Source organism: Typha angustifolia, chromosome 3 (assembly GCF_048772165.1).
Source record: "Typha angustifolia cultivar Huaian chromosome 3, ASM4877216v1, whole genome shotgun sequence".
Taxonomy (NCBI): domain Eukaryota; kingdom Viridiplantae; phylum Streptophyta; class Magnoliopsida; order Poales; family Typhaceae; genus Typha; species Typha angustifolia.
Window position 1 is genome coordinate 6,766,274 of NC_133241.1, and position 13,242 is coordinate 6,779,515.

At 34.3% G+C, this 13,242-nt stretch overlaps 2 protein-coding genes across 2 annotated transcripts; one reads left to right on the plus strand and one right to left on the minus strand.

Annotated features, from left to right (window-relative positions):
* Positions 1-536: 536 nt before the first annotated feature.
* Positions 537-5,667, minus strand: LOC140758545 (glutathione S-transferase zeta class-like). Its single transcript, XM_073094759.1, has 10 exons — positions 5,593-5,667; positions 5,411-5,477; positions 5,235-5,291; positions 5,075-5,160; positions 4,893-4,964; positions 4,193-4,246; positions 4,002-4,077; positions 2,553-2,614; positions 1,273-1,332; positions 537-931 (listed from the first exon to the last, which is right to left on the minus strand). The coding sequence occupies exons 1-10, from the start codon at positions 5,608-5,610 to the stop codon at positions 827-829; spliced, it is 657 nt and encodes a 218-aa protein (XP_072950860.1). The 5' UTR covers positions 5,611-5,667; the 3' UTR covers positions 537-826.
* A 3,495-nt stretch (positions 5,668-9,162) lies between these two features.
* LOC140758503 (ferric reduction oxidase 7, chloroplastic) lies at positions 9,163-13,083 on the plus strand. The gene is made up of 9 exons (XM_073094698.1): positions 9,163-9,429; positions 9,516-9,606; positions 9,689-9,886; positions 10,008-10,242; positions 10,494-10,821; positions 10,908-11,154; positions 11,605-11,860; positions 11,977-12,409; positions 12,722-13,083. Exons 1-9 carry the CDS (start codon positions 9,198-9,200, stop codon positions 12,889-12,891), a joined length of 2,190 nt encoding a protein of 729 aa, XP_072950799.1. The 5' UTR covers positions 9,163-9,197; the 3' UTR covers positions 12,892-13,083.
* Positions 13,084-13,242: the final 159 nt, after the last annotated feature.

Below are 13,242 nucleotides of genomic sequence, written 5' to 3' on the forward strand. Positions count from 1 at the left end.
TTTTGAGCTCATGAATGATAAAAGTAAAAAAATACCCTTATTAATATATCTTACCCGAAATACCTTGCTCAAGTCAAGGACAGAGAAGATTGGAGGAGAAAAAATCTTCTTTATTTTTGGCGATTTTATTCAATGAAGAAAATGAAATTGCATTAGCATATTTAGTATTTTAAAAAGAAGGAATTAGCATTTTTAAGTCTGCCAAATTTTTTCATGTATTTAATTTACCTCAAAATTAATATACTATGGCTGATTCAATGTTTTATGGGAAAAAAGTATTCCCCCTAATACTTAACAGCAATTCTTAATTTCTCATATTAGTGACTAAATCGAAAAGCAACTTCTTGTCTGATTCAGTAATTTTTGCTGACATGGCAAAACTCACATAATAATTTCATATTTAAGTTTTAATATACTTACTTAGCACACTAACAAAGTAAGAAACAGCCACAAGAGAGTAGATTTTATAGCACACAAAGAGTATGTAGATGTAGAAGCCATGCAAATGTGCAATCCAATAGGATCATGGATGTAGATGCCAGAAGAGAAGATTTTTATTATAGAAGTTCCAAAAACACTGTTTCATATGGGCAGAGATCAGTGCTAGCATCTCGAATTTAGATATATATGACCTGCATACATAACCTGAACAGATCTAAGCAGCAGTAAAGGGTCTTTGGTTGGCTTAGTAGTTCTTTCTCTAGATTTGATACAAATAAATCCATAACTATAAGAACAAAAGAAAAGACAACAACAAAGAGAGCAGAAGCAGCATTTGCCTCTCTTTTATTATCGATCACCTATGAGAGTAAGTGATCTTGACCTCTTAGGACGATGCGGGTGCATCTGGCTGTCTCTCCGGGAGCGCAGCTTGAAATGCAGGAATCTCCATGTATGCCTCATGTAGTCGTTTTAGAGTAGGATATTTGGACTGCAAGAAATCAAGGAGTTCACAAGATTTAATGAATCGACTTCGTGCAAAAGAAAAAGAAAATTTAACTATGACTATTTTTAGTATTGAGTTCCACAGGAGGATTAAAACACAGGTCTGCAGAATCTTTTGTTATTTCAAGAACAACGAAACAACTAATGTGTGACAATAGTGCATAATTCCTTGTTTCCATAACCTAGTAATGGAAGCCATTTTTCTCACTTCCAGGACTATTGGATGAAACGAATTGCATCTTATTCTAATTGATGGGACTCTAGATTAATATTCTTACCAGGCAAAAGAAGTCAAGAATTTGACACAGCAGAAACAAGCAATCTTACCATGTCAATTTGGAAGCGCGTCACTCCTGCATAGATTTGGGGTTCCAGAAACACATCGCTCTGTATACGGCAAAAATCAAGTTGCAAATTTTACCAGTCAATTAAGATGACAACTGCATACTTTGATAATCAAATAGGAAATGAATGTGTATGTATCAATTTGATCAGACAGAAATATTAACAGTTAATTTGTACCAGTGAAAAATTCATCTTTGACCCCTAAAATATAGGATTAACCATGCCAAGAAGTTAATGATGAAATATGGGAAAAGAAAAATCGGTGAGCTTTTAGAAAGAAAAGTATATATAGATATACTAGGCATTTAGAATATAAAATATAAAAATTATTATGCTCTAATAGCTTAAATCTTTAGAGTAATTGGTGAGTTAACAATATCAGAACAGAGGTCATAAATTCAAACCCTATTAGGCTCATTTATCATCTAAAATATAAAATCTCCACTCATTTAAATAAGTCAACTTCTTGTGCTCATCAAAATATTTCAATCCAAAAGTGATGAGAAGTGTTAGAATTTAAAATATAAAAACTATCGTTCTCTAATAGCTTCAACTTTTAAAATAATTCATGAGTTAACAGCTCATATCATACCATCCTTTTGCTAATTGTAGTCTGACCAACGAGTTTCTGGTTATGGCCATACATATAGAGCTCATTCTATAACATCTTTTTGGTAAATCATAAATGAACCTAATTTCTGAGAAGAAATGTCTGTCAAATATTGTTTTCAGATATATGAGTAATCATTTCATCAAAAAGAGAACTTCAGCACACTATGATATTGAAAAGATTTTGACTGATCAAATCTATGAGAAGTTTTAGAATCTTACAACAAGCTACAAACAAGATATATACTACAAACAGAATGTATGGAGCTAAGAAAAAGTGGTCTATATAGATGGTCAGGAGCTAGCAAAATGTACAGTCCTTAGAGATAGATCAAGCTATATATACCAAAGTTAGATCCTGGTGGAGTAGGTGATTTTAGATGTTATGCGGATAATATATAACAAAATAAGATGAATGTTTATGTTATGTTTTTTAGTGTTGGCAAATGTGTATAAAATATTCTAAATTTTTTTATTCATGTATATGAGTATATCTACACGTTTTGATAAAGTTCAGATTAAAAAATTTTGAGTTTTTGAAGATTTTAAGTTGTGCGTTCAAACTTCAAAGGGCGTTTGAAAATAAATAGATAAGTTATTCGAACGCAGCCTGCAGGTGTTCTTAAGAAGGAAACAAGATTTAATACACAAACCATTTGGACTTCATCTCCTGTAGCAAATTTCCCAGCAGAATCTTTTACCAATAACTCAAGAGCTGAACCAGAAATAAATAAAAAGAAGGATATGATTAGAAAGCTGAATATAAAGATGGATAAAATCAAAGTATTCTTGAGCAGCCAAGATAATCATAAAGTAATATCAAGAAACAAGAACCAACAATACGGCTACAAATGACCGCAAAAACAAGAAAGTGCACCAATCCAGTACTTAACAAGCAAAATTGGGACCTAATTTTAGAGTATGTGTGCATGGGAAGCACGAAAAAGAAAAGAAACAAAAGAAACTAAGCCTAAGAGTGAGTGTCAGGCAGATTTCAGGGTGCTAATGGAGCAGGTCCTGAAGCTAATATGTATAGCATTAACCCATGCTCCAAGTTGGCAGAACATGAAATCTGACAAAGACTATCCTTGGGAGAAAATTAAAATTGGATTACCAATTTATAACAATGATATCCATGTTAGGAGTTAGTCCTTGTGCTTTTTTTGCTTTAATATATTCCAAAATATCCTAAATTTATAGGATGGAGAAAAGAGGATGATTTTACTATTATTTAGAGGAACTTTTACGCCAGTAGAATGCCTTTTGATTTTACAGTGCTTTTGTAGAACAGGGAGTAGTTACAAACCTACAAACAGATACAGCTTTCACCATCTCCAGCAAGTGATAAATTATGTGAATTGTTGATTGTTGATTGGTGATTGGTGATTGTAAAGCTTCTCATGCCAAATAGGACAAGCGGATCCCAGAGCTAGCACAAAGGATCATAATAGAATTGCATTTTGAAAGGCTGAAAAAGGTCACCCAAGCATTTCACTAGTGCTGGAACAGAACATAGATGGAACCTGACTTTCGGATGAAACGTGGGAGAACGCCATATTAACACCAAATAATAATTATCAAAAAGCCAAATGAAAGCATAGGCATAGAAAAATGAGGCCAAGTTCCATGAGCCTAGAACAAGCAAAACATGGAACAATATGTCTACTGCGGCGCCTTCAAGTTAGACCTATATATGAGTTACTCTCTTATTGCTTTCTTTCAGGACTTGAATTTCTGGATGATCCTTCTGGATGGCTAATACCCCTTCAGACATACATGGATGATGGAACATGCTAATCCACCCACAATACCGTGTTCTGTTAACTACTTTAACCATTCTTATCCTTTTCTATATAGAGATCAGATAACTCATCTATCTCCAAGAATGGATTCTAGTAACAGCACTGCACCAGTTTGGACATATAACTTTTTCACAAGAATAAGTGTATGTATATGAATGTGTAAAGGGCAAGTTCTGGACCAATCATTATGAGATGCATTTCTAAATAAGATGATATTGGGCAACAGTAGAATTACAGATAGTATGACTCTAATTTTCTACAAAAATATTATTCAATTAGTAAACTTATAATAAACCTAACCTGCAAAGCCTTTGTTGACATGATGTTGAGTCCATGCAAGTTTTTCATTCGGGTCAAACTTCTCATTAATGAAACTCTGCAAAGAAGGGACACAAAGAAGGCCAGTCTTGCATGATATCTCCCAAACAAGATTACTTGTTCTTGGCAATGAAAAAACTATTGCTGAAGCAGTACTTAAATCCATTACTCACCAGGGCAGGAAGATTTTGAAGAGGTTGAATGCTTGAACTAACAATGCTTGCAATCTGCAACAAGAAATTTAAAGAGAAACTTACGCTATTAATATAAATACTCAGCACTATTCTGAAACATAGATTAATTTACTTAAATAAATAAAAAAACCATGCTCATCAAGAGGAAAGACAACAAGAAGATAAGGAAACGACTTAAAGAATCCCTGCATGTGATTCCAGTGGTCATTAGACTCAACACCAATGACCTGGGCTTCATAAACAACCCTCAAGTTTCTAAATCATACTAATGTTTACAATACGGCAAACAGAAAGCAATAAACTAATTGCCAACTTTCTAAATCAATCAACAGATATTCAACAAATAAAGATATTGATAATTTTGGATCCTTCTTCATTATCAAATGGAGCAAACACAGAATCACGACTTTGTGTTGTGCAAATAATTTAATGTATTTGTAAAGAAAATTCAAAAGAGAGTCTACATAAGATGCCATTTCTGAAATGAACTTCCTGCTCTTTGAAAAGGCATTTCTTTTCCTATTAATTACTACATAGTGAATTGAGAGTAGCCAATTAAATTTTGCAGAAATGTACGATCTGTTTGACCATTAATTAATTACCTCATATGAAGAGGCAATCCTTTTCTGTTCTAAAGTAAAGAAATTCACTAGAATGATTTGCAGCACCATATTTTTACCTGGATATTCAAAGCTTTCTTTTTAAGATCCTGAGGTAACAGAGGATGCTGAGGATACTTGTCTTCCAGATACTGCTCGTACCAAACCAAAGAAAAACTATTTTATCAACAGATACTGAAGAGGTAAAAAATGCACAGGTATCATCACTCGTAAGTTACAATCAAATCTCAAGCTATATTACCAATATAATTGCGAAAGAGTCCGCAATTACTGCATCTCCATCAACCAACGCAGGGACGTATTTAATCGGATTAATCTTCACAAATTCTAGAGTTCAAAATAAAGTTTTAATCACCATATTCCACATGTATTCAGTTCATAAAACATGAAATCTCCCCTACCCGGATTAGACTGCTCGCCCTTCAAAAGATTCACCGCCTTGTACTCGTAATCCAACCCTTCGACACACAGAAACTAATATCAGCGCGATTTCGGCGATACCCAACACGAAAAATTCGATCTTTTGAACGAATCATGTCTAATTTGATTAAAAAAAAGGGAGGGGAAAGAATCGGACCTTTGAGGTTAAGAGCTATTCGCACACGCTGTGCGCAGGAGCTACGCCAGTAGCTGTAGAGTGTGATCTTAGGCGCCGAGAAAAAGAAGAGAGGAATGTAAAAAGATTATAGAAGAAAGTAGCTCAAAGAGATCAAAAGAGAGATGACAGTGGGATTCTGGGAAGGAGATTAGCGTGATTACCTTCAACTCGGACGCCATGAACTTGGGGGAAAGCTTGGGACCGGTGTTCGTTGGATCTACAAGCTTATATAATTCGTGATCATTTATACGTACAGTTTTTTAATATTTTTTATAAGCTTCAACTTTTCTTTATTTACTTATAAACCCCTCGATACATATGTTTTTTTACATAAAGACCATCAAATACTTTTCAAATTGTCTGAATAATAAAAATTAATATTAAATAAAAATAAACTTAACAAATAAAAATTTATAAAAACATTTTATCTTCTTATGTCTAAATTATTTAAATTTTAATGATTAATTAAATTTAAAGATATCCATGTAAAAAATAAAAAAATTAAAAATATATATATACTCGTGTTTTGAAAGTTGTAGATGCAAATATGACATTTTAGAGGGATGTACAAGTAAATATGAGAATTTTGAAGGGTATATATATATATAATTTTTTTTAAAAAAAAACCCCTTTGTATATTCTTTTTTGACTTATTTTTATTGCATCGTGAGTTTACGGTAATAAAGTCAAAATGTAGGGAATTATTCACAAAGTTTCCTGAGTTTTAAACTAAAAGTAGTACTCGTCTGCTGTCCCGAATGTAGAAATGTACTACAACAGATCATCCAGGAGATAAAACACTGAAAAAACCTCCGTGGCAGAGAGCAAATAACAGCCTGCCAAGTACTCGACTGTACCGAATTCCTGCATTCTGTTCTGCAGTTAATCGTACTGGGCATGGCCCAGCGGGGCCCAAAATCCGGCTTAAGTGGAAAACAACTTCCACTTAACTTCCCCAATGTTTTGCTAGATAACAAAGGATAGTTATTCACTTATTTGTATATATTAATTCTTAAAAACAATCTAATATAAAGGAGTCAAATATTTCAATACCCCTTTTTTTAATTCTAAATATTAATTCTAAATTTTTAAAAAAAGAGCTATGTTTTATTTTTGTGTTTGGTTGTAGTATTATTATTCATAATATTAGTAATACGGTAGGAAAGTTAACCACAATAAAAGATCTTTAATTCTTGAATAAATTTACTTATTAGTCATCCAAATTGGAGCTTAGTGTTACGAATGGGCCTAATCTGATTCACAATGGTTCTGAAGCTTAGATCCTAGCTTGATAGCCATCTAATGGTTAGATGGATGCTAGGGTTAGTTCTTGGTGTGAAATGAGAGAAGTTGTTGTGGAAAATGGAGGATAAAGGCTAGAAGAGGCCGATAAAGACTTGGACGGTAGAAGAAGGGAGATGGGAGAGAGCGTCAATGGCTAGAGATAAGTAAAGAATGAGACAAGGCTAAAGTCAATTCCAATTATCATCATCATACTTCAATTAGGTTTCCTCCACATATATATAGAAGCTCACCTTAGAGACTCATCAACTAAATTAAACAACTCTAACAAATCTAAACAAATCAACAACTAAGTTAAAACCCTAACAAACCAATAAAACCAGTCTTGCTTATCTTCTTGGATTAACCCTTCGTTTGGACAAGACATGAATATAAAGTCGTAGATCTCGAGGTTGGTGAACTTATTCAACTGGTTTGATATTATTTGGATATGTATAGAATATTCTGCGAATATTTTTTTAAAACTGTGTATAGCTGAATTTAGCTAATTAAATAAAATCCTAACATATTAAGACTCTAACTAAACCAAATAACGAAATAAAATAATTAGATTTAATCTATTGAGCCCAATCTCCCTTCGATGTGATCCAATCTAACTCAGTTCGCATCACTTAGTTTATAAGATTCAAATATAATAAATTGATTCTTTCTTAGTATTTATAACAATATTTGAAATAGCGGTATTTCTCTAGTTAAGCACTCACATAACTCTTATAAATTCCTAGCGAGTTTTGTTGATAATAAATTGAGAAATAAAGTGATTTCTAATAAGTAATTATGATTTATTAGTGAATAATGAAAGTATTAAATGAAAAGAGGATAAAAAAAGGCGATTAATAATAATATTCGATATATATAAAGTTGTGAAGAGAAACTCACTTTCCAAAATTGCCCTTTTATCATCAGACTTACCTTTGCCTTCCTTGAACCCAAACCTAATTTAGTCAAATCAATTTGGCACCTTTTTTTACCGAAGTAAGTTTATGGCCAAATGAATATAACATATAAGTAAATTATATAATATTTATCAGAGTAGGTGGGTTATATATATATATATATATATATGCACACCATGATATATGATACATGAGAAAAATAAGTATATTAGTTCATCAAAAATTATTAATTAAACCATTGTAGAGACCGAGTGATTTAACTTCTTATTTTTTCAGCCATGAATATTAAAATTTACTTATAGAATTAGATATTTATATTAAATATATCTATTAGTTTTATAGTGTGGGCTGACTCTTTGTGGGTTAGTATAAGCACATCGTCAGATATGCGCTAACGCATCGATTATGTGCATTTGATTATTATTATATTTTTTTAATCAAAATTATCAAATGAGTTGTTGGATACGTTGGAGTGTATCTGACGGTGTGCCTAAACTGACCCATATAAGTTAACCCACATCAAATCCCTATCCCTATATTTATGATTATCTATATTTCTGTCTTATAAGTTACAAATCATTTTCTCTCATACATATATATATATATATATATATATATATATGAGTTAAATTTTTTAGATAATTCTACTTAGAATTTTTAAGTAGTGCTCATTTCAATTATCAACATTATTTTGCACATGACAACCTAAACTTTTAAAAAGCCTCCGGTCCCCATTAAAGTATGCTCCTCTAAGAATAGGTTTATAATGAATATTTCAACATTACTTTTTTCTTTTAAAAAAATTAAAAGTATAAAATTACAATCTCCTGAGTTATGTGACAACTAATATAAGAACAAACGGAAGAAAGATTTAAGAAATACGTAGCCAAGAAAAAGTTATCTCTAAACAGTAAATAAGTGGTCCAAGAATTTCTCCACAATAGTGTGGCCTCCGTTCTTGCAACCAATCTGGCATCAGGTCGTCTGCTTTCCCTGTTCGCGCCAATTCCTTACAACCAGCTTCTGGTCCTTGCAGCTCTCCCTAGTTTGGTCTGTAATACTTCCACGCGTCCAAATGTAGAAAATTCACGCATCCGTTGCCGCATGCCATCCCCTAGCTTCCAATCACATCTCTCTTTCAGTCACCTATGTTGGCATTTAATTTTCCATTTTGGTCCCGCTCCCCTTTAATTTTTCTTGCGCCTTTACCAAAATGAAATGCCAACCACCCACTGTTGAACGGACTACCGTTCACGCCATCCTCCACTCCACACCATTTGAATCCTAGAGGACGATGAATTTTTGTGGCAGCTTTTATCTTGGAAGAAGAAATTTAACTGATGCAAGCATCTGCGATCAAGATGGTCAGCTTGAAATCATAGGGTGTTGCATGAATGTTTACCTTTTTATTCTTTTATCTTTATCCATATATTTTGTGGCAATTAATAATCTCGGCCATTCCAACTAATTAGATTGTGACAGAACTGACAAGATTCTTTCACCAGGGGTTTTCTGCTATAAGAAAAGGAACATAGTTGTTGGAACGTGTAAGCGTTGGAGAAGAAACCATGGCTGAGCTCTCCACTAACAGACCACTTCTAGCTGAAGAACTCCAAGAGAAGGACTACTCTGGCAAAACACCTCTCTTGCCATCTTTGTCCAAATGGGTGCTCAAATCTTTGATCTGGGCTCTTTTCTTAACTTGGGCCGCAGCTATCTTCTTCTACGCCAGTGAGTTTGTGAAGGACTTGCAGAAGAAATGGATAAATCTCACCGAAGGAACTGTTTTTGGGATCACAGGTACCAATTAGCCGACTATTTAAACCAAACTCTTCGTTGATGTAGTAAAGAATTTGTACTCAGATTGTTGAATTTGATACATGCAGGAAGTATATTTCTTGCTTTCAGTGCGCCAATTCTGGTAGTTGCATTTCTGGCATTCATATATGTTGCTGCCTTCTCAGGAGACAATTTCAAGTATGGAAAATTTTATATCTTTTCTTGTATTATGTTAGATTGTCATGCCATTTAACTATGTGGATGATCGTTCTGATAACAGGAAGAAGAATTTGAAGTCTTTGTGGTTTCGCCTTTGGACATTCCCAGTTCTTGTTGATGGACCGTTTGGTGTTGTCTCTGCTGCAGAATTTTTCGGCATACTGCTGTTTGTCATATATGTTATCTGGACAATTACTGCTTATACTTTAGAAACCAGTAGCTTGATTTCAAAATTTCCATTGCCCCCAAAAGGAAAATGGTAGGCAATCCTATTCTATATCAATGGAAAAATATTCTATATTGATCTCTTGACATATACTCACTCATCTCTATGTTGAGTTATTTTTCTCTTTGGTTCTAATACTAATACAAACTTGCAGGTATTTGATGCTAGAGTTGACTGGGCTTCGCTTCGGCTCAATTGGACTATTCTGTATGATATTCTTATTTCTGCCAGTCGCAAGGGGCTCAATTCTGCTTCGATTAATAGATATTCCATTCGAGCATGCCACCAGATACCATGTCTGGCTTGGACATCTTACGATGATTATCTTTACACTCCATGGACTGTGTTACATGATCTCGTGGTCGCTGCAGCATCGCTTCAAGCAAGAAGTAAGTTCGCATAAATCTATATGGTTGTTTATTATCCTTTGACATATAACCAAAATAGTATCTGATTCTCTAGACATCAAAATTCCAAAATTTTCTGTCAGACATCAATTGTATGTATAGTTATCGGTAGTGTAGATCATTGATCTCCTAGACCCAGATATGCATATCATGGAGTTATATATAAACAAGAACCCATTTGCAAAGTTTATTGCCAATATTTATCATTTAAAAGAGCGAAAATTTTCATGCAGATGTTAGATTGGAAGGATATTGGTGTGGCTAATCTTCCTGGAGTAATTAGCTTGATAGCAGGTCTATTGATGTGGGTAACATCACTGCATCCTGTAAGGAAGAATTACTTCGAGCTCTTCTTCTACACCCATCAACTATATGTGATCTTCGTAGTATTCTTAGCACTGCATGTTGGAGACTTCATTTTCAGCATTGCTGCCGGAGCAATTTTCCTGTTCATTCTTGATCGCTTTGTGAGATTTTGCCAATCTAGAACTAAAGTTGATATCGTTTCAGCAGCGTGCCGTCCATGTGGAACAGTGGAGCTGATTCTTTCTAAGCCACCAAGTATGAATTCTTCTCCAATATAATTGTGTTTTATATTGTCATATAATTATAACTCTGCAATCCAACAATTGTTTCATTTTCTGCAGATCTTCGATATAATGCTCTCAGTTTTATTTTCCTTCAAGTACGGGAGTTGTCATGGTTACAGTGGCATCCCTTCAGTGTATCATCCAGTCCTTTGGATGGAAAATACCACCTCTCGGTTCTTATTAAGGTGCTCGGGACATGGACCAGTAAACTGCGGGATATCATCTCTAATTTCACTGAGAATCCTGGTAAAATAACAGCCTCTGTTGAAGGGCCATATGGGCACGAATCACCTTACCACTTGATGTAAGTCTTTCCTTTGTAGCTGCCTGTAGGCAATTTAGAAATATATGCTTTAATTGATTGCTTCAATCATGGTTACGATCACGAAGGAAAGGATTCTTTCCACCTTCATCACATCAGAAACCATAACATGGACACAGTATTGTGTAAATTATATTTTTAATAAAGCCTAATTGAACCAATATTAATATACGTAGGCAAAGATCCACGTAAAATCTAGAACATAAATACTGTTTAAGATCAAATCAATTATACAATTCTGTTAAGAATTCCCCCTTTTCTCAAACTATAGTTGAATTTTACATGAGATCTTCTCATCCTCAAAGAGAATTGCAGATTCTGACAAAATGATACTTTGTTCTATGGCATGTTAATTCAGGATATGTTGATTTGTTGCCCTTGCTGTGAGATTTCTCATCTTGTCATCTTTTCCTTCACCTTTTGTCCTCTCAGGTATGAAAATCTTATTCTAGTAGCAGGGGGCATTGGTGTATCGCCATTCTTGGCCATATTGAGCGACATACTTCACCGGATCAGCGAAGGGAAACCATGTCTGCCAAAAAATATCTTAGTTGTTTGGGCCGTCAAAAAATCTAAGGAGCTCTCTCTCCTTTCAGCGGTCGATTTTCAGATGAGTTGGCACTCTTTCTCTGATAAATTGCATCTTGACATCCAGTCTTATGTAACTCAAGAATCAGAGCCATCATTGGTAGGCATACATTGTTCCAGCATTAACTATCCATTTTCTTTCAAGTTTCAGTCTTTTTTTTATCTTTTCTTTTCAGAAAGAACATCTGAACTCTGATAATGTTGTATTAATTTCAGGAAGAGGGTAAGGTTGATGGCAGCATGAAGTCTCCTTCTATCTTCATAACAAATGGAAGTAGTATGTCATGCTTGGTTGGCACAGGGAATAATATCTGGGCAGGAATTTATGTTGTTGTATCTACTCTTGGCTTCATTATCTTATTTGGCATGGTGGAAGTTTACTACATTCAACGCTTCAACATATATGCGTGGTGGTATCGCGGTCTCCTATTCATCTTATGCATGGTTGCAGGAGTTGTTGTCTTTGGTGGAGTTGTTGTTTTCTTGTGGCATAAGTTGGAAAATAGGAGTTCAAGCTATGAAGAATGTCCATTTGACGATGAGAAAAGCTCAGGGCGACGAAAAGAACAAACAGCAGATAATGAGACTACTAAGACAGATCTTGCAAGTTTTCAGACAATTCAATATGGATACAGACCTGATTTCCGAGGTAATTTTCCTTTTTCCAAGTTCTTCCATGCAAAAGACAGCTTAACCTCTCCATGATATGTTCTTCTGCCGAAAACTAACCAGTAAGAGTTTCAATAAAGCTGAAATCTGACACACTTGGATCTTTCAATTTTGTTGGACTGACACTTAACTCATCCATTAGGTGCCATTGATTGCCAATGGTATTCAATCTAACAATTTACTACGAAACCGCAAGAACAAACAAATTTAACTTTTTATGCTTCTTTCTTGTATCTATCTATTCTCTGATCTTATGAGATGACCCATTAATATGTTTCATATTTTTCTTCAGCAATATTTGATTCCTTCTCGGAACAAATAGGGCGCACCGATGTCGGTGTCATTGTATGTGGACCACCAAGCCTTCAGTCCAGTGTTGCAAGAGAGTGCAGATCACAGAACCTAAGAGGAAGAAGGAACAACTCAGTCTTCCACTTCAACAGCCACAGCTTTGATCTATAAAAATCTCAATTTGGTGTACTGTAATTAAATCTTTCCATGGCAAATATCTTCTATAAGTTTAGCATGTGGAAGATATATTATTAATTGTATATATCAAACTACTCTCTCTCTCTCTCTCTCCCTCTCTCATGTATAAATATTGATACATATATGTTCCCAAATATTTCAGCTTATAAGCATAAATTCTAAACATATCGATGAGAGCCCGTGCACTAAAATGCCCTTAAAAATGATCAAAACTTCGATTCCCCAATTGATATCTTCGACTTGCGGATATCAAACTACTCTCTCTCACTCTATCATTTATAAATATAGATAAATATATGTTTATAAATATTTACAAGCATAAAT